The 25,440-nt window shown below is 47.3% G+C and overlaps 2 protein-coding genes across 2 annotated transcripts; both read left to right on the top strand.

Annotated features, from left to right (window-relative positions):
* The first annotated feature begins 1,162 nt into the window (after positions 1–1,162).
* Positions 1,163–16,869, top strand: FRMPD2 (FERM and PDZ domain containing 2). Its single transcript, XM_019925823.3, has 6 exons — positions 1,163–1,270; positions 3,107–3,254; positions 4,979–5,193; positions 7,415–7,513; positions 10,828–11,171; positions 16,821–16,869. Exons 1-6 carry the CDS (start codon positions 1,163–1,165, stop codon positions 16,867–16,869), a joined length of 963 nt encoding a protein of 320 aa, XP_019781382.2.
* Positions 16,870–21,842: 4,973 nt separating this feature from the next.
* LOC101328251 (zinc finger protein 502-like) lies at positions 21,843–22,789 on the top strand. Its single transcript, XM_073793684.1, is given in 3 exon segments — positions 21,843–22,375; positions 22,377–22,722; positions 22,724–22,789. Coding segments are annotated over 3 exon segments (945 nt in total).
* Positions 22,790–25,440: the final 2,651 nt, after the last annotated feature.

A 25,440-nucleotide genomic window follows, 5' to 3' on the forward strand; every position in this document is an offset into this window, starting at 1 on the left:
GATATGACACAGCTCCCTCACACGGCTCATATCGTTATACTTCTTACGAGCATCTAACCTTCTGCTCAGTGGATAATAAAGCCTAAACAAACAAGTGAATATATAAGATGGTGTCACATGGAGATGAGGTGATGGGATAGAGCAGAAGGCAGATGGGAGCTCTCTGAGTCAGGGAGGTGGGGGAGGCCCCTTCAGGAGGGGGCAGATGGGTGGTGAGTTTTTCATTGTGTTTTCCAGGGTGGCATTAACACAAGTGTGCTCTGTGGAGGTATCTACGTGAAATCCATCATTCCCGGAGGGCCAGCAGCCAAGGAAGGGCGGATCCTGCAGGGTGAGGATGGAGTCACGCTGGGCTCTGCGTTCTGCGGTGTGATGAGCCCCGGCCTGGGGGGTGCAGCCGTCAAGCCTTGCCCCACTCTCACTCTGATGCCTTGTGCAAATGATTGCCTCTCCAGGTCATGGTTTCCTTACCTGGAAAAGGAGATGATTTAACCTGACCCACCTACCTGATATGTTAACATGGGGCCCAAATGCTTGGGAAACATAAGGTGATTTAAAAATATGAAATTTTAAATAAACTTGTTGCTGTTTGGCTTTTATGGGAGAAGCCATGCTCCCCATGGAGGACAGAGCAGGTACTGGTGACCTCCACTTAAGTATCCGGGGAGGACACCAGCAAGCCTCCTTTCTGCCCTTCCTCACATCCACTGCTCTGAAGGAAGGGGGGGTGGATTTTTACTGTTCTCCAAAATGGCTAGAATTGAGCTAAAAAGGGCACCTACGATCTTACCTATCTCCATTTTCCCTAGAATTCCAGGGTCCCTGGCATCAACCAGGTCTCCCTGAGGTTTTTTGAAATAAAAAACATCCTGGAGATATAAATATCACCCCTAAGAGACTTGAAAAAACTTTCAAAAATGGTTTCCCAGGAAATCGGGAGAAAGGATAAGGTTGTACTTGTTAGCTGGCTTAACTGCTCTGTGAGCCAAGGATAGAGGTTTCTAGACCGCTGATCTGTGCAGGTGCTCACAGGGGAGGCTGGCAGGGCCCGGGCGGGGCTCCCCCCAGCTCAGCTCCCTACCCCTCCTTGAGGCTGTGTGGAGGGGTGCTGGGCAGGGGCCTCGCAGAAGAGTCCTTCCTGCAGCCCCAGGAGCTCGGGGACATGACATCTGTCCCCCTCCCAGGTGACCGGCTCTTGCAGGTGGATGGAGTGAGTCTGTGTGGCCTCACCCACAAGCAGGCCGTGCAGTGCCTCAAGGGCTCTGGGCAGGTGAGTGCACCGTTACTGTTACTGGGGAGCTTTCCTTCCCCCCAGAGTTTTCCTCGACAGCATCAGAAGCTGTGGTTGCCTCTGGGTGGGAGGGGGTAGGCAGGAAACCAACGAGACTTTCTGTTGTGTCTGTTTTTTCCCTTTCACATCTTCCTTTTACCAGCGCTTTTCTTTGGAGGTGTGAAAGTCAGGAGGAAGCAGGCAGATGTTCCCAGGCAGAGAAGCTCACCTCCTCTAAGGAGCCTTGAAAAGCTTACTGTCTCTTGTCTAGATTCTGGAATCAGACAGCCGTACTCAGCTGACTGAGTGAAGTGACTTCTGCTGCCTGGCCTCCCCCTCACGCCCTCTGCTCCAGCTGTAACTGACCAATGCCTCCGTCCGCTCTCAGAGCCTCTCAGCACCCGCCTTGGCACGTGCCGACACCCACCCCCGCCCAAGTTCATGCCGTTCCCATCAACCTGTGTAATTACAGGCTACACTGTCCTAGGGGTCCTTTTATTACAAAGAGGTAGAAATTCAAGATGCCAAGAGCATGTACCCTTCGGTCCTCATTCTGTGCAGTGCCCAGGCAGCATCTGGATGTCACTACACTCTGTCCCATCCTCCGCCTGAGGGTGGGAACCTTTACTTGCGATGGTGGCCTAAGCCACAGAGCTGGGGTCTCCCTCTAGGCAACTGGGCAACCATCAGAGATGCAAAGGGCTCCTAGGGACCCCTCTGGCAAACAGAGGGGTGGAAGGGCCCCCTTTTGCTTCCTTTCCCAAACCATTCTTCTATTTTGTGGTGAGATTTACTTGTCTTGGCGACCTTGGTTGACATATCTTGAGAACAAAGTCATAATTTAGTAGTATTCTCTATTCTTCAGAACTTTGCTGACGGACATGCTTAGAGAATGTATTTGGCCAGCATACTGGCGGTGATGACAGGTAGGAACTGTCACTCTGGGGTCACAGCAATGGTGCTGAATGACCATTGCTGCAGGAGGATGTTGGCAGGGTCAAGTCCCCCAAGTGGAAGCTCAGAATTTCTCCAAACTTCCAGGCGATGTCTAGCTACTGGGTCATGCTCTGGGTAATGGGAGTATACAGTGTGTGGGGAAGAGGAAAGGGAAATTGAACCAGAAAGAAAGGGGGAGGCCAGATTGACATAGGCCTGGGATACTGTGCTGGGGGTTTGGAATTTAGGTGATGGAAAACACTGGAGATTTTTAATCAAGAGTGTTGCATGTTCAGCTTGTGTCTTATTTCAATCCACAGGTAACCTTGAGGGAAGTGGACTGAAGGAGGAGGAGATAGGGTCCAGGAAGTCAAGTTAGAGGGTGCTTGCCCCAGTCTAGCTGGCCATTGGCAGCAGGAGAGGGAATGGAGGAGAGGGGAGCACTGAGGGAGATGTTTCTGATGGAGAACATGCAAGCCTTGGAAGCCAGTTGGGTATTTGGAAGGCAGAAGGGGGAAAGCTGGTCCACTGCAAGTGTGGCCCCTGGGAGGTTAGTTGAGGGATAGATCAGTGTTCTGAGAGAGCAAAGGCACGAGGAGGAATGTTTTAGGCAAAATGAGGAGGGGGAAGTGAGGGTGAGTGAGAGGAAGAAGATGAATTTGGCCTTGAATACACTGAGATGGAAGTACGTGTGTTACTTCCAGGAGCATTTGTCCAACAGACAGTTGGAAATATGGCTCTGGATCCTAACAGATAAGCTAGATTGGAGATTCTGATTTGAGATTCAAATGAAGCAGCTACTGGATGTATCAGAAAATTACGAAGCATTTGCCGAGTGGAGGGAGAGACTCCTGGTTGCCATATGAGGTGTAAATTGAGTTTGTCCACCCATCCTTCTAGGTTGCAAGACTGGTCTTAGAGAGAAGAGGCCCCAGGACTGCACAGCAGTGTCCTTCTGCTAGTGACAGGATGGGAGATGAATGCACGGCTGTTTCCTTGGCAACAGTCTTGCCTGGAAGGCCTGCGAGCAGTGTCTCAGCGACATATGGTGAGAGGAGAGAGGATTGAGTGTTACTATTGTCATGTCATCCTGTGCTGCTTTTGAATTGTCAACTCCAAAGGGAAAGCAGGAAGGCTGCCTCTGGGTTCTCAAAAGATAGTGAGCAGCGGTGGTCATCATGCGGCCGCTTTCAGATGCAATGGAAGCCAATCTAATGGAACATGTTCCTATAAAAAAAATGCATTATCCCCAAAATGATGACCAGGCATAATTCTGCCCCCAAGCCTTCTGAGGATTTCTGATCAGCTGCTGGAATGTTTGTGTCTAAATAAGTATTTGGGGTTGAAATTGGAATGAAAGGATCATGCCTTTGCTGACAAAGGGTCCACGTTTCAGCCGAGACACTTGTAACAAAAATCTGAGTAAAGATGAGGTGGGTGGGGAGAGGAGGGCACTCAGAAACCTAGCCTAGTTACTCACATCAAAAAGCAAACCCATGATCAGTTTACAGGGGCACTATTACACATCATCTGATGTGTTGCCTCTCTGCACTTCCCTGGGATTTTGTTTCCTGCTAGGAAAACATTTATTTCCTTAGTACGTTGTGATTTGCAGCTTAGCTGCTTGTCAACCCCTTTATAGAGATTTTCCTGAAGGCGTTAAATCAGGTTGAATGCAAGGTAACCATAGTGAGCAATGGGGTTGGGTGGAGGGGGAAAAGCATGTGCATAAAATAAGTCTGTTTCTTCTTTCATTGCTCCTCGGCTCACTCCAGTGAGGGCCTTTGAGAAATTGAATACAGAATGAGCTAAAGGGGTCAGACGATGGTGATGGTGAAACTGGTCATACGACATACCTGAACCTAACTGCTTCAGACACTTTCATTCTTACCCCAAATCATAGTTTATAAATCAGTGCTCTGTCCCTCTATTGATTGATTGCCAACTGAGGTGGTGAAAACAGAGTAGGGGAGGCCCAGAGGCCTCTGGCTGCCAGACTATATAAGTTCTTTGGGCTGTGTCCATCTTGGGTGCCCAGAAGCAGCTGTTTTGTCTTACGGTCACTACACAGGGCTGAACAAAATGGCAGCTAAAACATTTTCATAGAGTTGGCCATGATTATCTCCATGGTCTAATTATGCAAAAAATTTTTTTCAAGTATACTAAAAAATGACTGTGGTTCTAAAAGGGTAATAGGAATATATGTGATTCAAGTTTTACTAAATGATTTGGGCCTATTGTGTACGTCTCTAAGTTATATCTTTACATATAAACTTTGTTGATTGTCTATAATTGCTCTGTCCAATATGGTAGCCACTTGCCCATGTGCCTATTGAGGACTTGAAGTGTGACCACTCCAAACTGATAAAATATATACTTGAGTCTTAAAGACTTATTTCATAAGAAGAACGTAAAGTACCTCATTAATAATTTTTTCGTGTTGTTACATGTTGAAATGGTAATATTTTAGATATGTTGGGTTAAATGAAATATGATTATGTTTATTTTACCCTTTTCCTCTTATTCTTTAAAATGCAGCTATTTGAAAACTTTGACATTATGTATGTGGTTTGCATATGCAGTTCACATATTTCCTTTGGATGACACTGACCTATAACAGGTATAATGGACTCTGTCATAAAAATGAGCAAAATGAAATCTTTTAATGTAAAACAGGAATAATTCGTTTACTTGACAATTGGCATTTTGAGGCTGGCCAATTTCATTTGGAATCTACTGAAGGGTGGATCTCATTCACATCCCACGATACAGGTCCCAGGTTTGAAGTCAAGCTAAGAAAGAACGCCAGTGGTTTGGGATTCAGTTTCGTGCAGATGGAGAGTGAACGCTGCGGCCATCTCAAGAACGATCTTGTGAGGATTAAGCGGCTCTTCCCGGGGCAGCCGGCAGAGGAGAATGGGGCCATCGCAGCTGGTGACATTATCCTGGCTGTGAACGGAAGGCCCACGGAAGGCCTCGACTTCCAGGTGGGAGGCCATGAGGGATGCAGTCCTGTGTGCAGGCTGAGGTCAGCCATGCTCCTTTCAGGGCCCCCCACCATGGGGAATACTCTGGGCTCCCGCAAATCACACGTGGAGCCTGGATTTGGATCACATAAAGAGAGAAATTGGCAGAACATCCTCATATTAAAATTTCCATCTCAATTCTTAACTATCTGACCTTGAGTAAGCCTTGCTTCTCAGTAGGTTCGTAATGAAACTGAAGATAAAACCCTGGCTTCTGTGCTGGCTAAAGGTCTCCTAACACACACTCCCAGAGGTGGGCGTGAGGGCTCAGTGGGCTACCTTGGGTCCCTTTCTGCCCTCCTTCCCATTTCTCTACTAAATATACGGCTTTGACGTGTAGTGTTGCATTGGTTGTCGTGTGTATGATCAAAAATGTAATAAAAAAGAAAGTAAAAAGTGGGCATTTCTTAATCTTATAGCACAAGATCTCAGTGAAATATTGTACATATCGGTCAGGGTCCTGGCAGAAATTGGGCCATCTGAGAAAGTTTAATAAAAGTGTGGAGATTGTTGGGAAACTCAAGGGAGAGTATAGAGCCCTGGGGCTGGGAACAGTGGGTGCAGTCATTCACCTTCCCTACCCCCGAAGTGCAAAGGGAGATGGGTAGGAGCAGTTACCAAATCCTAGAAGCTGAGTGAGCTAGGTGGAGCAGGGATATAGTCATCCTGTGACAACCCCACAGGGAGGAATGCAGGAAAACCTGGACCTCCCTCTCCCCCTCGGCTCTGATCCCTGTTCACCCTCGCATTGGCTGAGCCCAGCAGGAAGCCTCTCTGCAGCCCACGCAGGTCTACCTCCAGGGCACAGAGCAAGGCAGACGAAGGTGGAGAGTGGCTCTAGGTGGGATGGGGAGGGGTGGGGAATCCTCAGAGCAGCGTTAGGGTGGGGATACCTTCATCCATCCTGCATCCTTCATCTGATCCAGGATCATCCTCTGAGAACCGCTGCTGGGCCAGCAACTGTGTGAGGAACTGAAGACAGAGAGGCGGACAGTTCATACGGTCTGGTTTCAGAGCTCACGGGGGTAGTGGGATAACAAGAGAACAATTCCCACTGCGGGAAATAAGTGCCATGAGAGACAAAAGGCCCTGCTCCAGTGCTTGCACCAGGGAAGGGGGAAGGAGCCCATTCTATGGCAGTCCATTGCAGCTGGGGGTACTGAGTAGTATCCAGATCAATCCAGATCAGTGGCTCCAGGTAGGGGTGAATTTGCCTCTTGGGACATTTGGTGAAGACCCGAGACATTTACGGTTTTCACAACTAATGGACGCTACTGGCATCTAGTGGGTAGAGACCAGAGATGCTGCTCAACGTCCTGCGATGCACAGGACAGCTCTGACAACAGAGTTATCCAGCCTAAAATGCCAATAGTGCTGAGAGGTTGAGACATCATGGTCTAGATAGGTAATAAGAGCTATTCAGGCAACCTCATGCCCTGGGCTTTGAGAGGGTGGCTTGGAGCAAGAGGTTCAGCATCGTGGGAGCTTAGGAAGTGGGTGCAGGGAGGAGCAGATGGGAGAGAGAGCAGGGCGAGAGGCAGTGGCAGGTAAGAACAGGTTCTGGGTGCTGTGCTTATGTTGAGCGAGGTGAGCCAGAGAGAGGGTTCAACGGGAGAAGAACCTGGTTCTATCTGTATTTGGGAACGACTGCGTGTTAGTGATGTGGAGGAAGGGACGTGGGTGACAGTGCAGGAGGCCAGGAGCAGAGAGGAAGTCACTGCAGTTTCACAGGTGAGAGGTTCCGAGGGCCCGAGCTGACCCTGGGCAGAAGCTCAGGGCTGAGGGTCAGGCTTTAGAGACTGGGGTGGTGGCATCTACGTGACCGGTGGCCCCTGAGGTGGGGGTGGGTAGACAGGGAAAGGAGGTTGAGATGGTAACAGTCATTTGCTTGATTCACTCTCTCGCTGAAGAAGAGGCGTCAGTATTGGCAGATGCTGCCATCAAAAGGCCCCAAGCAGACCTTGGCCGCTTCCAGCTCAGTATCGGCGCATCATCTTTGTGGGAACCACAGGCCACTGGCCTTGGGTCCATGCACTTTGGGAAGTCAGCGGTGTCCTCCAAAGTTCTCTGGAGCCAAGAAACAGATCAAGGTGTGGGGGGGAGGGGCCCGGGAGAGAGTGGAGAGCACAGAGGAGGACACTCCACAGCCCTGCAACTAACCGTGGGGTTTGGTTTCTGATAGGAGGTGCTGCATTTACTGCGAGGAGCCTCGCAGGAAGTCACGCTCCTGCTTTGCCGACCCCTGCCAGGTGTGCTGCCTGAGATGGATCAGGGCTGGCAGGTAAGGGGCAGTGCCCTCTGTTCTCTCCACATGCCTCGGGTTCAGGCACTCCTTTTCTTGTCTGGTGGGTCCTGAGAAGCCCAACCTTGCTTTGGTAGTGTTCAATGCCATCTACTTTCATTGGGGCAGGAGAGTAGCTGGCCCCCAAACCTCAATTAGTCTGTGACAGGTTCATGAGGTCCTACTTCTGCCTTCCCCTTCCTCTCCCTGCTTCTGCCTCTCCCAATATTTGGCTCTTCTTGTAGATGGTTACATGTTTAGATCTTGGCTGTGAAACTTCTAGAACTAGATTTTCTGGCAGTCTAAGCACCAGAGAGGGGAAACCAGGAGCAACGGGAGTAGATGGAAAACCAAATGAAGGGAAGGTAAGAATTTCCATTCTGAGGAATGAAATGGGGAGAAGAAAAAGAAGGGTATACGTCCACCCTTCTAAAACATGAATTAGGCATGTATGGTCTAGTGCAAAGAAGGGAAGCATTGGAATCAGGAGAGTTCAGAATTCTTACATTGATGCCTGTATTAGGTCCTCCAGAGAAATAGAACCAATAGGATATGTGTGTGTGTGTGTGTGTGTGTGTGTGTGTGTGTGTGTGTGTGTGTGTGTGTAGAGACAGAGACAGAGAGAGATTTTAAGGAATTGGCTCACGTGATCATGGTGCCCGGCCAGTCTAAATTCTGCAGAGCAGGCTGGCTGGCTGGAAACCCAGTGGGGAGCTGATGTTGCAGGGTGAGTCCCAAGGCAGTCTGGAGGCAGGATTCATTCTTTCTTGGGGAGCTCAGTCTTTTTTCTCTTAAGGCCTTCAACTGATTGAACGAAGCTCACCAACATTACAGAAGGTGATTTGCTTCACTCAAAGTCTACTGATTTACCTGCTACTCTCATCTAAAAGATACCTTTACAGAAACATCTAGATTCGTGTTTGGCCAAATATCTGGGTACTGTGGCCTAGCCAAGTTGACACATAACGTTCACCATCACAATACCACCTGTTGAGTCCTTGGGCACAGACGCTGCGGTAGAGATCGGAGTGCAGGAAGTTTAAGGGGCCGGCTCTTGGGAACACCCTTGTGAGGGTGCGAGAAGCACAGCTGGGCAGAAGGGGAAGTAAATGTGTTGCAGCTGCAACAGGGGCCTCGGCTGACCTCACAGGGAGCTCTGAAGCTGGGATGGCCCCACAGAGCTGTCCCGAATTGGGACAAAAGAGCCAGTACCTTTGCTCTCTGCATCAACCGGCGCTGGAGTAAGAGCTGCCCCAAGGGAGGGGGCCTAACTTTGGCCAAGGCAGTTCCCTTGAGCTGAGCACAATTCCTGCGGAGGGGATAGCTGTAAGCTGCCAGCAGCCAGCAGTCCTGGCAGCTGGGGGCTGATGGCCTCAGTTGTGGAGGAGGATCGGTGTGAGCACCCTGGAATCACCTGCACCTGCTCTGTTTGCTGCAAGGACCTTGGGCACTTGCCTGACTTCTCTAGGTCTCATGATTCCTCATCTGAGACGTGGATAAGATGTGGATAAAATCAATCACTTATCATCACTGAGGGTGACAGTCACTAGACACAGCACAGGGACTTGGTGACCCAGATCCTTTTGATGCTTGGACTCCAAGAGGTCATTTGATACCAACTTTGGTGAGCAAAGAGCTATGGGAAGGAAATCTGAAAGTTTCCAGTTGCCAGTTTGGAAAAGAAGGTAGATGACAGCAATTGTGTTAAGCAAATGAACGGGGTAGGGGAGGGTCAAGCTTCATACACACAAAGATCAGGCCAAGGGGCTGGTACCCAGTGTTTTTGTGAGATATCTGGTAATGCCAGGGAAAGAGTTGTCCTTCTGTCCTGGAGAAGAGGTCCCCCAAGGAGAGCCCAGATGCATCTAGTGGGAAGGGCTTGGGGTGAGGAATGGTGGGCATGCTTCCTCTCTCCTCATACCTGAGGACCAAGTGCAAGAAGAATTTTCATTCATTCACGTGGCTCCAGAGGTCAGACTGAAGACCAAGGAAGAGAGTATTTAGTTCAGAACTAGAATAAAGTAGTTATGAGAAGGAGGCGGCTGTACGAACATCTGGAATAAGGTCATTCCAGGCAGAAGGAATAGCTTATGCAAAGGCTCTGAGACAGGAATGACCTGGAGGTCTGAAGGACACAAAGATAATGGTTGTGCCTGGACAGTAGCTAATGAAGGGGAGTGTGGAATGGGAGGAGTTGTAGAGGGAGTCAGGGACTGCACCATGTGTGACCCTGTAGGTCTTGGTAATGTGCCGATTCCATCCTGGCTGCCACAGGAAGCCACTGGGCTGGGAGGAGTGGGAGGGTGAAGGGTGAAGCAGGAATGTGGCCTCATGTGGTCTGTACTTTAGAGAGGTCGCTTAGGTTGCTGGTGGAGATGGAGTGCAGCAGGTAAGGTGGCAGCGATTCAGGTGAGATACTGTGGCTTAGACTCAGGTTGTAGCCAAATAGCTGGTAAGTGGTCAGATTTGGGAGGTGACTGGGAGGCAGAGCCCGTGGGATGACTTTTGGATTAGATATGGGTGTGCGGACAGAGAGTAGAGTTTGGCTTGATCAACCTGGATGAATGGCGGCACCACTCACCATGATAGGATGTGCCTGGAGGGAGAAGTTTAAAGCACATGGGGGAGAAGAAGTAGCCCTTGATAGCGTGTAAACTTAAATGTTTGTGGAGCATTCGATGGAGATGTCTGTTAGGCAGTTGTTAGTGGAGAACTGGTGTGAGGTCAGGGCTGGAAAAAGCGAACTTGGAATTGTCAGCAAATAATGCCACTGAAAGCCATAAATTGGATGAGATCACCGCGGGAAGGAGTACAGAAAAAGTCAAGAAGAGGGCTGAGAAGTGAGCCATGTGACACCCCAACACTGAGCGGTCTGGTCCAAAGAAATGAGACAGCACATGAGACTGAGAAGGGGCCTGGGAAGTGGTCCAGGTAAGGGCAGAGTTCAGGGTAAACTCAACGTTTAAGTTGAGTAAATTCGTAAGGGACATTCTCAAGAAGGAGGAGGGACCAGTTATGCTGAATGTTGCTGAGAGTTAGAGTGAGATGAGGACAGAGAATTATCCTTTGGCTTTAGGAAGATGTAGGTCGCTAGAGATCCTAATCAGAGCTCCTTCAGTGGAATGATGGAGACAGAAGCCTTGTTGGAGCGGGTACAAACGAGAAGGAGGGGATACAGAAATAGTGAGTACAGACGCTCATTTGAAGAACAGAGAAAAGGGGTGGATTGGTACCGACTTTGGTACCAAAGCAATATTTAGATTTTCCTCAGTGTGCACCGTGGATCCAGTAATCCTTAGCATTTCTTTCAATAGACACCTGTGCTCTCAGCAGACAAAGAATTCACCAGGGCAACAGGCACTGACTCAGAGCAGAGCCCCAGCCTAGATCAAGAGGACAGCCAGAGGGACAGTGCCTCCGCAGATGCAGGGGAAGGCCTGGGTCTCAGGCCAGAGTCTTTCCAACAGGCCACCGGAGAGGCACAATGGGACCAAGACACAGAGAGACCCTGGGCCACTTCCTTGACTCGTCCTCGGGATTCCTACCCTCATTTATTCAGACTTCACCAAGAAATGGATGCATCAACATTGGCTACCTCTTTGGAAAACGATATGAAGCAAAACTGCTATTCAGTTTGTGATATCAGGAGACTTGAAAGGTAAGGATCACCCCTTTGCAGACGTATTATAAATTGTGTGCATGTCATTGCTAGAAATTACCATCAAGCAATTAATAACTACGCTCAGATGCTTGCTGGGCCAGGACTGTTCTGGGCATTGGAGGGGAGGAAGAAACAAGAGAAGCATGCGATCTGGAGCTGCTGTAACCACAACTTGTGAGCTTTTGGGAAAGCAAACCCCACCCAGAGGGCCTCCAGTACCCTTGGAGACTACAGATGGCAGGCCTTGGGGTTTCTTCCCCACATACAGACCTTTGTCCTGCATCCCTCATGGCCTCTTGAAGCACCATGGTAAGAAAGAGGTTCCCTTGTGTACATCATTTCTATTGCAAATATAATGCTTTATAGTCAACACCAGCTTAAGAAAAAAACCCAAATCTACGTCTTCAAGACCAGACTGAAACATTCATTTCAATAGCCATTTGTTCTTTAACATAGTCTGCATTTTTGTGCTCATCCACCCCTGAGTATTTCCACTTCTCAGTCCTGTTCTGATGGAAGACAAACGCTTTCATTCAGTTTGATGAGTATTTTTACACATAGCCAGGGTACTTAGAAACCTGTTAGGAGCAGAGAGAGGGGTACAAATACTGAGAGAGGGCGAGACATTGCTCCTAGGCGTGTGCTAACTAGATGCATGGGCACAAAGCAGACAAACGAGGAACAATGGTTTGTGTCTGACACTGTATAAACCCACTGATATTAAATAGCTCTTAATTGTTGGTCATCCTAGAAGACTGACAAGGGCAAATCTATAGGGACTAGTAGGTGACATGAACTATGAAGCGGCTGGGGTAATGCAATTAGGCAGGGTGAGATCCGTGACAGACAGGAGCCAGGCATATGTTTCCTAGAAGCATCCAGATACAATTTTTAAAGTATGCTGTATTGTGCCAGCTACTCTGCGGAGGAGAACAGGGCGGGCAAGCACGTTCATCAGTGGTATTCATTTTCATTGTTTGAAAATGCATAAGCACGAGTGTATGTATAGTTCCTTACGTTTGCATTCTAGGCAGTAATTGATATACTTGATCAAATGATAAAGGAAATAACCTACAGAGATTTATCCAAGTACAACTATTCATATGATCTTGTAGGAAATATAAAAGGAGCGGTACTTCCCTGTAGACATGGGGCCACTCTTTTGGATTTTTAAAGGTTTTACTGATAGATAATTTGGGGTGATGGACTGGATTATAAAGTGACTCTAGGATTAGGTATAAGCCTGGAGTTTGACTTGCCATGTGCCTTTAATATAATATAATGATTACTTATTAATAATAGTATTTAAACTAATTATTACTGTATGTTGTCACTGTCTCATTCATGGACTCACAGAAATTCAGGGTTGTGCCATGTAAAAATGGTCTCATCTAACTTCATATCCCACGCTGGGATCTGCTCTGTGACATCCCTGAAGTAGGGGGCCTGCTTTTACTTGAATATCTCCAGGGAGGCGGAAGTTGCTGCCTCTTGACGTGGCCCATTTTATCATCGTGTAGCTGTTGATCAGGAAGTTCTTCTTTATACTGACGTGAAAATTGTCTTTCTCTATCTTCTACTCATAAATCCTGATATGTTTTCCTCCTGTTTTCGTCATTTCTTTTTTAAAAAAATAAGAAACATCACATCATTTTATATTTCTGAATCAAATTAAATCTGGCTTAGCATTCCTCCTTGCAAGGGTATACCAGGTGTCCAAAATCTGCCATCCTTACAGGGGGCTGCCCCTTCCTAGAATTATACTAAGAGCTTCCTCAGAACATTCTGGTGGAGCCCCAGATCATCATTCCACCTTGGTTGTTGCCCTATGCTTGCTACCCAGGCCATGTGGTCCATGGAGTTACAGGGGGGCAGCCTTGCTATTCTCTGCCCCGACTCCCTCCATCACCAACTCCTCCCCCTTGTACTTACCTCCCACAGCCCTGGTGATGGCAGCGCTCTGCCTCTTCACATTTCCTTTTACTGTGTTTCACTTGTACTGCGTTTTCTCTCTTCCATTCAGGAACCTTCTTTCTCTACAAAGGAAGGACTCAAACCATATTAGCTTCTCCTCCAGTGGGACCTTAGCTTGCGCTTAAAGCACACATAGTTAGTGACTGCCCCCTACAGGAGGAAAAGCGTGGCACAGGCTCAACAATCCCTGGACACAGTTCCCCCAGCTCCTGGGTAGGGTCAGAATTAGGATTCCAAAGTGGGTTTGTGGTTCTTTGTGGTTCTCCCTGGAATATCCACAGCTCAGTTCCGAGGTGGCTGCCCCAGGTAACTGCCTCTTGTTTCTGGCATCCCTGAGTGAAGTTTTCTTTCTGCAGTGTAGATCAAAAAGAGTACTGACTTCTTGATCATACAGCCCTGGTTTCAGCTCTACCACTTACTAGTGTGTCTGGAGAGTTGTCTTCCCTGAGCTTGAGGCTTCTCAAATGTAAATGAAGACCCTGGCAACTCCACAGGGTGCTGTGCCCTTCAAAAGAAATAACGCATGCAGAGCACTAGTCCAGAGCCTGGCATGCAGCAGGAGCTCAAGTCAGTTTTCCTTCCCTTTCCTGAGCCATTTTCAGCTAAAAACAAGTCCCAATCAATTAAAATTCCCACCGAACTGGCAGATCTTACCATCTACGAGGTGGTTACTTCCTAGTCTAGTGGCTGCCGGCACCCCAGCAAACCCAGAGTGTTCATGGAGAAGACGAAGTTTTACTCTTCCTTCCCTGTTCTCTTCTTTTACCACACTGTACACATACTACTACCATACGGTAGTAGATCTTTGTAAAACATGTAATAAAGCAGTACAGTACATTTTCATGGAGGAACACTGGAATTGTGTATCTTCCAGAGAGAGGACTTGGTACTTGGCTGGAGTTGCATCTTATGCAAGGTTAGTTTCTAAAGTAGGACATAAGGTAAAATCATATCAAGTCACATTACCCTGAACATCACTTTGGGAGATGTGATGTTTTTCTCCGTTGGTATGGGAGGAGATTACCTTTTCTTTGGTTGAGCCTCAGATGAAGTCTGGTGACTTGCATTTATGGGCCATGCTGACTGCAAAATGCTTATCTTTAAATGCTAGCCTCGTAGGAATGAAGGGATGGCAGATTCAAGTTTCCCACTCACGTTCAATTCAGGGCTTAAACTCATTGAGTGAGAAGTGGTTGTTGCAGAGTGTTTAAGGTTATTTCTCTTCCCTTCCCTTCCTTCCTTCCTTTATCTCTGTCTCTGTCTCTCTCCCCTAGCATATGTACTTATATTCCTGTAATTAAAATGCATCTATTTTCAGCAAGTATCATTTAGAGAAAGTGAGGATATAAGTCTTCATGGTTATTTAAGAATGCAAAATGAAACCAGGCCCTTGAAATGAACCTAAAGTTACTGTATATGTTCTGGGGAGGGCAGTGTTCCTGGAATAGCAAAGATGCTTAGGAGATTAAGGGTCTAACTTAACTGCATCTGACATGCCAGGTGTGACCTCAGAGTAGCTGGCCGAGGGTTGAATGAGCTGCTGGGTGAGCAGGGCTGTCGGTCCAACGGGAGGACACAGGGGACCCCTGTGAAGGCCTGCTCTGCCTTCACAGTGTGAAGTGTGACTGAGAGGAGTGAGTGGGACAGATGCCTGGCCAGGAGCGGCAGTGGTCTAACCCAGCAGAGCAGAGCCCGTGGCAGCCTGGGGCTGGGTGCTGCCTTCAGCTGGGTTCTCTCCGCAAGCTGACAGGCTCCCTGGGGACACCCCCATACACACCCACTCTCACGACTCCTAAATACTGAACTCCAGCTCAGGATTATCAACTGAACTTCACCCCCAGCGATCCCTGAACATCTCTACTTGATATCTTAGAAACACTGCAAACAAAACCCCCCAGATGTTAAACTTGGCACCGGCAGGAAGTCCCAGTGGCACTCGCCAGGCTAATGGGGATGTGGGGCGGGCCTGGTGCTGGAGAGACGGGGAAGGCTGAGCCTCACATGAAGAGACACAAAACCCGACCTTGTTGTGAGCTTACCCGCAGTAAATAGGGCAATTACAATACCCGGTATTTCAGGCCTGAAATGCCGTCTACTCATTTGACTTGTCTGCCTGAAAGGTGAATGTGATGTTGGTGGCTCAAGTTTCTAAGGAACAGCTCTCCTGGGACGTTGGGCCTGGTGTCTTCCACTCAGTAAATACCCTGTAGCAAGCAGAGGCTTCGCGATGATTTCACTGACCCCAGAGCTGAACCGGGATTCCTTTCCTTAAAAGCAGTCGCTGAAGAATTGCAGGATCTGGTGGGAGGCCTAGTGCCAGGGCCCTGCCAGCTTGTGTGGAGGAGGCAGCTGGGCGCACCTGAGGAGACCCAGGTGGGGTCTCCAGATTCCCCTCTAAGTACCATCTGTCTACAGGAGGCTCCTTTTGTCAGACAGCTTGGGAGGGAGAGAATGAGGGCAGGGAGGAGCCGAGCTCATAAAATGTATCCAGGGGTAAACAGAGAGCTCGGAGCACTCTGATCCCTTCAGGTTCTAGATGGAGCCCTACTGCATTATCCCCAGGTCCTGAGCTGGCCTTGAGCCCTGGGGGAAGGACTCTCACTCTCTACCTGGCGTGTCCACACGCCAAAACATCTTATCAAATTCTCCAAATCTCCAAGTCTCACCCCTTCCATGAAATAGGCTCTGCCTGGTGGGCTCTCTCGGGCCTTTCTGGACCTCTGCTTGCCTCACACCCTTTTCTCCATGCCCACAAGCAAACTCCAGGTCAGAGCTCCAAGAGCAGCCTGGTGGCGTGGGTGGAAGGGTGGTTGGAAGGGCAGTTATTCTCCCTGAGATAATGGCCAAGATGCCACCCTGGAGACCACTGAGCCCCCTCTGGACACCCAACAGCCTTGCCTCTTGCCTCTCAGGCTGATGGCCTCCCTGGCTCTCTTTCCGGGCAGAGCTAGTAGCTGGAGCCCCAAATCCAACCTGGAGAGCAAGGAGCTTATTACAAAGGTTGGAGGAGCACGGAAGCGGGAGGTGAGGCATGGCCAGCCAGGCGCTGCAGTGTTGCCACCTGCTTCTCCGCAGCGAGGGAAGGAGAGAGTTGCTGCTGGGGGGCGGGGGAGCAGCGGCAGGGTGGGCCTGGGCACCAGCTGGATTTCCTGTCCTTTGACAAAACTGCCATGGTATTCCCTCCCTATGTTTATAAGAAAACACATTTTCTGCACAATTTGGTCAAATACTTTAAGGTGTTAAATCAATTTTTCCTTAAAGAGCTTAGCAATTTTAAGAGATTGTTTTCTTAAAGTGAATGTTCCTCTTTAGTCTTTATGCATGTGGTCTTCTTTTTAAACACATGTGCGTGTGTATTTACAGGAAATGCCCATTTACATGAACTCTGTATCTCTCATGAGCAGAAATGATGTCTCTTTGACAGCAAACTCAGGTTGGAACCAACACTCCAGCCCTACTGGGGGGGAGGGCCAGCTACATGGGTGTTTGGGGGCTTGTAGCTATAAGGAGGTACCAGCGCTGATTTTAAGGGAAAGATGTATTGCAGGAAAGGGAAACGGAGGGCAGGGGCACTGACAAAGCCACCCTATTGATTTGGGGATGGGGAAGGAGGCTGATAAACAAGGATCCATGTATTTGGTACAAAGCTCAACCTATGTGCATTTCTTTTAGATTCTCCTACTCATCTTCTCTAACCAGACTCTCGACAGATATTTTCTGAGTACCCTGTCTGCATGTTGGAAGCACTGTGCCCAATGCTCTGTCATCTTCACGGACTGCTCTTTCTAATCAAAAACGTGTGTAGTGACTTTCGGCAGCCCCTCGAAGGCTTATTCTCTCCCTGTTGCTTCTGCATCTTCGTTGCCAACCAATGAGCTTCACCGTTCATCTGCTTCCTATGTCACACAGGGAGTAAATGTCACTCCAGCTGGCTGCTTCTCCAAATAGACACTGTTTCAGTGCTCTGTAAAGGACCTGATATTTGGGCAAAGTGCTTTGAAGGTCACCTGCTTGAGCTGTTCCCAGCCTCTTGCTTTGGCCCTTTCCACCTAATTCCTCTGTCGAAATAGCAAACGTAATCATAGTAGTAATCATGACATCTTCCGTTTACTGAGAACTTACCCTGTACCAGGAGCCATGGGTGGCTGTATCAGAATTATTTAATGTAAGCATCCCAGTGCTCCTATAAGTTTCTTAACCTTCCCATTTTTCAGATGAAAAAACTGAGGTTCTAGAGAAGTTAATAAACTTGCCTGAGGTCTGACTGTCTTCCCATAGGAAGCGTCAGGACTAAAACTGAGTCATAGCTCTGCTTTTGATCCGTGTCCTCTGGCAGGTTCCCGCATTGTCTTCTGGACTCGGTAAGGAGCTCCCCCTGCTTCCATAAGGCTCTGTGCTGCCTCTACCATAGCACTTACTACCTGATTCTAACATTTGTTCACTGCTCGCTCTTCCCATTAAATCAGGGGCTCCTCCAGGTCAAGGGCCATGCCGTATTCACTGTTCACCTCCTGACCCCAGAGAAGTCTCTGGCAAGAACTGTTTCAAGCCTGGCTGGCTTGCCTGTGATGTGTCACTATGAGCATCGTGAAAGCAAGGGAAGGTGGGGAGAGGAATTTCTGATCAATACCGGAAGACACATGGGTTTCTGTTTTCTAGTCCTGGATTGTACAGTGATGATGATGAAGGTGACATATGCCATCTACCTGAAGCCCCTTCTCTCACCTTGGAGGATGAAGCATATGCTACTATCAGCTCTACGTTGGAAGACCAGCTACCCTGTGGAGAATGTTTGAAGGCAGATTCAGGGACCATTCCTTTACCGCAGTTCTGTTCTTGGGGTACTTTCTCAGAGTGTTTGCCTCCAGAAGAGTCCCGTGAGAGTGACAGCGAGTGGGAAGAACTTGAGGAGGCTGAGGACCCAGACGATGGCACCCTCAGGTGGGTATCACTCTGTCTGGGTGGAATGAGGCTGGGCTGAGTTCTTCTAGTGGGGCTCAACGTCTCCACTTTGGCTGGGTGATGGTCTACGCGCATCACCACATTCCCCTTGCATTCCCTCTTTGGGTCATACCTCATCATGGCACTTATCATGGTACATGTTCCATGGCAACGACCCTATGAGGTAGGGTTATTGTCATTCCCGTTTTACAGATGACACATTTAGGACTTTCCCAGGGTCATATAGTAAGTGACAGATAAGTAAGGGACAGTCAGAATTCAACCCCAGGTCTCCCACTCCATGGACCCCCTGCTCAGTGCTCTCCTCTGCGGCCTCCTGCATGTGGCTGGGCCCACCATCTCTCCTCGGGCCTCTCTCTTTCGGTGGGTTGCTGGTAAGGTTCTGATTCCTACTTTGTCTGCTCCTGACTGCCCTTGGGCTAAATGTATTGCAGAGAAGAGTCTTGGTATCATGTAACGTGGCCCTTCTCAACAGCCCCTGTGCCTCAGCACAGTGAGCGCTTTCTTGATCAAGAAAGTCAAACTGTTGACACAAGGTGCTGCCGGAAGCTGGGACTGGGTGACCAGGCTGGAGTCAGATCAGACTGATGAAGACGTGGGAGGAATAAGTGTAATAAAAACCATCAGACTTCAAGTAGAGAGGGTTAAACTCTTGACCAGTTGGTAAAGCACCCAGCATTCTGTTAAAGTGCCTACAACATAGATAGTTCCAATATTTGAAAAATGCTCAGTGTTCAAGAAACTTTCAGATAAATACATTTTCAAGACACATCGAAACTTACCAAGGCACTGGCTGTGAAGGTTTAGGTATAATTGAAACACTCGTTCACTTTCATTTCATTGTGTCCCAGCTACATTTTCATCACAAATGATTGAACTGCACTCTTAAAGGACAGTGGCAGGCAAGCTGATAAGGTAGGTGGATATTTGAAATTCAAATATGACGAAAGGGCTGGTTCTTATCTGAAATAGGAAGCAACACGTTGATAGAGGAGATGACACGGAGGCTTTGAAGACCCTGTATGCCATTAATGGGGAAGTCAGACACTCTGACAACTTTGGGAATGATGCATTACAGATTCACAAAAGTGTGCAGCGAGCAGGGAGCAGCTTATATGTGGAGGGCAATCTTCCCAGAGGGGGCTCCTTAGGGCTGGGGAGCTAAAAGAAGATAGGGTAAGCAAAGCTTTGGGGATCCACAGGGCAGTAATTAAGGCCTCTAAGTGTTAGTACTTATGAAATGTCCCAGGAGATCTGCAGTGCCATGGGGGGAGGCGGCAGAGAGCAGAGTAGTGAGAGCAGGGCTCCAAGCCAGACTTCGCCACTCACTAGCTAAATGACCAGCAGCAAGTGACTGTTAAACCATCTAAGACTCAGCTAACTGACTGCCAAGTGGAGATAACGAGATCCATCTCATGCTGTTCCCGGGAGGGTTAGATGACAACACGGCTCACGTGTTTAGCACACTGTGTGGCATGTAGTCATAACTCAAACAGTGTTAGCTACTTTTAATCATAAAGGAGGAAATTACTGCAGTGAGATGATGCAAGCTTATTAACGCATTCAATGCCGTCGTTTTTTTCCCCGTGTAGACAAAGGACTGGTGCCCTAACATGGGGTGTGGGGTGGATGAGGAGAAGTACTGGTTTACGGCAAAGGTGTCAGGATCCAGGGTGGATGGAATAGCCCTCAGCTATGGATGACGGCTTGGGACATAGTTAGGCTGAGTCCTGTCACAGTCACTTACCTTCCCTGCTGACAGAAGGCGGGCCTACACGTGTGGGTGCTCAAGGTGTGAGTTCTCAGACTGGGCTCCATGGAGCTGCCCACAGATGTGCTTCAAGGCACCTGGGGAGCTCTACAGTTAGAATGTTGACTTGCTGCTTCTTTTGGAAAAAGCAGCTCTTAACAGTCTCCAAGTTCTCTAGGAGAACAAATCCCCCAAAGTTAAGGGCCTCTGTTGTATATATTCTCTCTTTCATCCTGGAAGTACGGAGAAGTTTTGGAGGGTATAAGAGGACTTTGCTTATGGATGGAGTCATGCATCCTTTAAAACTGTATAACAAATTATTTTATTTGGTCCTTTTAGATATCGAGACAGTAATAGTATATAGGTAGTGTCTATAAATGATTTAATTTAATCCTCATTTCAACTTTGAGCAGTATTCTTATTCCTCTTTTATAAACGGGGCTTGGAAGGTTTATTTAATTTGTCCACGATCATACAGCTAGCAGGGGCAGATTCACACTGCTGCTATCTGATTCCACTTTTGGTACATTTTTACATTTCCCCTAGAATGTGCCTGTCCACTTAGACTTGTGTAACACACATGTCTTTCCATCACGTGTCATGAGTCCTACTATTTCTCTCTTATGAGGCTAAAACAACCCCTGCTGTCCAGTGGGATTAAGAAGGCAACTGAACTGTTCTGTTTAGGGAAGGCTGCTGGCCAAATGGCAAGGCGACCCAGTAAAAGCTGCTTACTGTTTTAGGTGAACAGAGAAAGTGGGACAGTCTCCCAAGGCAGAACCTGAGGGTTTCTGCCTGGACATCGTTCTGACTGTGATCACATGGAAGAGCCCTCAGATGTTGGTCCAAAGAAGGTACCTACATACTCCACAATAAGGAAAGAGGCCAGTGGGGCCCTGAGAAGGTGACCTGGGATGGAGTGTCTGGCCCAGTTGTTAAGAAGTAACTTCAAAAAAATCATGCCTGTCACTTCTGAAACTCATTTTGAATAGTGGTCGCGACCCCTCTTCAGTTCTGGGGTTTATGTTGAATAAAGCTCTGTGTGTGTAAGTGTGTGCATGTGTGTGCACGTGTCCTTGCATACTTACAGGGGCTTCACCTGGTGAAAGAATTTGAGAATCAACCTCCTACATCAAGATAAGCCAGGACAGGGTGCGGTCTTGCTGGTGCACTGGTCACACTTTCTGGGACAGATGCCTTGTTCCAGTTGGCACTTTTGGGTTCTCCATTGGTTGAAGGAGTTTCCATGGTTTTCAAAGTGCCCCCAGTTCCCTCGAGGGAATCTGCTGAGAGACTTGGCTCAAAGGCCATGGGAGTAATGTGTTTTGTCATCTTTCTATGTTCTTCCTATGCAACTCCAAATGGTTATACATTCTTTTAAAAACATTTTCCTTTTGGGTTCTAATTCTAAAAATTATATGAAAGAAAAACAAGATGGGAACATCTAAGAAAAAGGAAGAGTGAAGTGGAAGATCCAGCATTATCAGATATTAGGACATATAGCCACCACCATAACAAAAAAAACTAAAAAGCTAAAGGTTGGAGTTATTAACTGTACAAAATAGACCTGGAGGACCACAGTGTGAGCCAAGGAACACTCAGTGCTATATAATGGGGGACGTATGGCAATCAGTCTCAGTGTGGGGGAGGGGGCCCAACTCCATAGATCGAACTAAGATAGATGGAAAAGATGACTTAGATTCAAAGTCACGTCATCTACTAAAATTACATACAGCTTGATTAAATAAAAAAGCATAGGAAAACTGGTGGAAAATATATTCTAGTTTTATCAGATATACAGAGGAGTAATAACTTCCTCTGGCTGCCAGCAATAGACAGAGTATAACAAAGAACTACAGTGTTGACAATATTGAAAAAGTTAAAACTTCTGTACAGTAGCAGTGACAAAATTAATGTAAAAATAGCAGTGGGGTTTCCGTGTACCTCCGGGACCGTGGTCGCCGCAAAGAGAAGATTTGTGGATGTTGAATATGTAAGGAGCTGAAGAGAGAGAGATTGAAAGAGAGATTTGTCCAGGTTGGGTGAACAAGTCTGCTCCAGAGCAGGATGGCTCTGAAATTGATTTGCCAGGGATAGCATCAAAGAGATCCCAAGAGGATGAATACCAGGATCCTACATTTGAAGAAAAATATGTATGTGAGAGCATGAAGGAAAACCCTCCCAGAGAGGTTCCTGGACCATGGCTTTTCCAAGAAGGTTTTGGGGGAATAACTTTCATCCACAAAGAAGCACCTCCAGAAATGATTAGACAAGAATATAATTTTGAGAGAAGCCTGCTTTGGATCTCAAGTCTTGTTACACATCTCAGGGTTTCTACAGAAGAGAGCTTACATCAGTGGGAGAAAAGTAGCGTACACACCAATGAGATTTCAGACCAAAGTAAATGTCCGACACTCTCTACACAGAAAAAATCTTGGAAATGTAGTGAATGTGGAAAAGCTTTTAATCAGAACTCATCCTTTACCCAACATCAGATAACTCGTATGCGACCCTACATGTGAGGAATGTGGGAAAATTTTTAGTCGTAATTCATTCCTTGTTCGACATCAAAGAATTCATACCGGAGTGAAACCATATGGATGTGAGCAGTGTGGGAAAACATTTCGATGTCAGTCATTTCTTACTCAGCATCAGAGAATCCATACTGGAGAGAAACCGTATAAATGTAATGACTGTGGGAATTCCTTCCACAATCATTCACAACTCACTGAACACCAGAGAATTCACACTGGAGAGAAACCTTATAAATGTAATAGATGTGGGAAGGTGTTCAGTCAGAACACACACCTCATTCATCATCAGAGAATACACACTGGTGAGAAACCTCATTTATGCAACGAATAAAAGTGGCTCTTCTTTTTGTAAACACTCAAATCTTACACAACATCACAGAATTCAGGTATTATAGAACTTAAAATACACATACAAATGAGTACAAGAAAAACAAAAGAAATCTGAACAAGAGGGATGGATTTCTTCAATGTCAATATCCTGGTTGTGATGTTGTACTAGTTTTGTAAGATGTTACCACTGTGGGCAAACTGAGTGAAGGGTACAGGGAATCATCTGTATTAGTTCATATAACTGTATGTGAATCTATAATTATCTCAAAATAAAAAAGTTTAATTTTGAAAAGTGGTCTTCCCAACTCTGCTTTAACCATGCCGTGGCTGTTCACATATTGGCAGGGCGGGTTCTACAGAAAGTTACAGATCCATCCACCACGAGTGCAGAGTGAGGGTGCTCAGCCTCGACTACCAACTGTCTGAATCAAACATGATTCTCCAACAGCCCATATACATAGTCAGTGCCATCACTGTGGTACTTGTAGTATTTAAAAAAAATTTATTAATATATAGTTGATTTACAATGTGTTAGTTTCATATGTTATACATATACATATGTATAACATTTTTAGATTCTTCTCCATTATAGGTTATTGCAAAATATTGAGCCTTTCCCCAAATTCTGTATTAGGACACTCTATGTCTACAACTCGAAGGTAGAGACCGTTGCCAGTCCTGGTCCTTTTGGATTTCTGTTTCTCAACCAGGATTTCCTTCCCTGGAATTTTCAAATTTCCTTTTATCATTTTGAAATGGGAGGCCCAGTGTCTACCTGTGTTGTTGAGGATACAATCCTTTTCCTAAAGTACTTCTCAACGAGAAGTTGGGAGTCTTAACTACCCCTGTGGGCAGAGGCCACTCTTCATTGAAGAGCTTTGTCAGAGCCTGGTGGGTTTGAAGCTCTGTGCCAAGCACTCTGTGTTTAACCCCACCACAGGCTTGTGGGGTAGGTATTTGTGGTGGAGTGGGACCATGTGATTTGTTCTGACCAAAAATTTGTGAGCAGAAGTAATGCATACCATATCCATACTAACTGTAGACACATCCAGACATTTAATTGCAGGTGCTGAACCCTCTAGAGATCTCTATCCCCATCGGCCACAGTGATCACAGGGTGTGGGATGGGGAGTGCTCCATCAGTCTGCGGGTTGAAGTCAGGGATCACAGAGCAGAGCTTCCAGCTGACCCGCATTGGAGATGCACTGAGAGCATGAATCGAACCTTTACTGCTCTAAGTGACTAAGATTTGATGGTTGGTTTATTACAGCAGCATAACCTAGCTTATTCTGACTCATACATTCTAAGGGTCATTTTTATATATGAGGGAACTGAGACCCAGAGAAATTTAATATTTGTCTGAGGTCACAAGTAAATAGTGATGCTGAAAAAAAACCCAGGTCATTTGGAATAAAGCCGCCCCTTGCCACTGAGCCTCTGAGTTGGGCAGAGGGGCTGCTGGCCTGGCCTGGCCAGCCTGATTTCTCAGTGTGGATTGACACTGGTTCTTTTCATAAAAAAATAAAATCACAATTAAATCTCTTAATCACAACGCCTCCCTAAGAACTTGGCAAACCAAGGAGAATGTGTGGCTTTCAAGACTGTATTAGAAAGACTTTGAGAAATAAGAAAACAAGTCAGAAATTCTTCTTTTTTTAACAGCAATTTAAAAAAATAAATTTTATTTATCTATCTATCTATCTATTTATGGCTGCGTTGGGTCTTTGTTGTTGCGCGCGGGCTTTCTCTAGTTGTGGCGAGTGGGGGCTACTCTTCGTTGCGGTGCGCAGGCTTCTCGTTGCGGTGGCTTGTTTTGTTGTGGAGCACGGGCTCTAGGTGCATGGGCTTCAGTAGCTGTGGCACACGGGCTCAGTAGTTGTAGCACACGGGTTTAGTTGCTCAGCAGCATGTGGGATCTTCCCGGACCAGGGCTCGAACCCGTGTCCCCTGCATTGGCAGGTGGATTCTTAACCACTGTGCCACCAGGGAGGCTCCAGATATTCTTTATTCTGATTGGAAGATCCTCTGAACATTGCTTATTAATGTTCTCAGCTCACACCAAAGAAGTCTCTACTCTCACCACGCCTCTCCACATTGCAGCCAAAAACAGCATGCTAAGGGCCAAACATGTACTCCCTTGATTAATACCATTTGATGGCTAATCCTATAGGATAGCATTAAAATTTCTCAGCATAGTGTGCAAAACACTGCAGGATGTGGCTAGAACTTGGTTCTCCGATTGCAATCCCATCTCTGACCATCCCTCAAACTCTCTCTTCCTCATGCAGCCATATGGGGCTCCTAGAATATGCCACGCTTTCTCGTGCTCCTTCCTGTGCTGCTCTGTGCCCTACACGCCCATATAGGCCACTCTCCCTTCTTCATTCAGTTAACGCCGACTCATGCTTTAAGAGTAACCTCCCCTGGCAAACCAGGAGCACTGGTGATCACCCATCCATAGCCTGTGAGGGATTAGAGGGTAAGGAGGCCAGGAATGGAAGATTCCTCTGAGTTGTTGGAATGCCATGGCATTTTCCCTTCCACACCTGTTTCCCAGCCCTGGGGAGGAGAGGGGAGAGGGAAGGCAGTGCTTCTTCTCCTTCGATACCTCTGCATGCATAACAGGAACTTCAGGAGAATAACTTATAAGGCTTGATATGTGTCTCCAGCAATTTGGGGGGACACAAGGGCTTGGTGTCTGACCCATGCCCAAGCA

Source organism: Tursiops truncatus, chromosome 16 (assembly GCF_011762595.2).
Source record: "Tursiops truncatus isolate mTurTru1 chromosome 16, mTurTru1.mat.Y, whole genome shotgun sequence".
NCBI classification, from domain to species: domain Eukaryota; kingdom Metazoa; phylum Chordata; class Mammalia; order Artiodactyla; family Delphinidae; genus Tursiops; species Tursiops truncatus.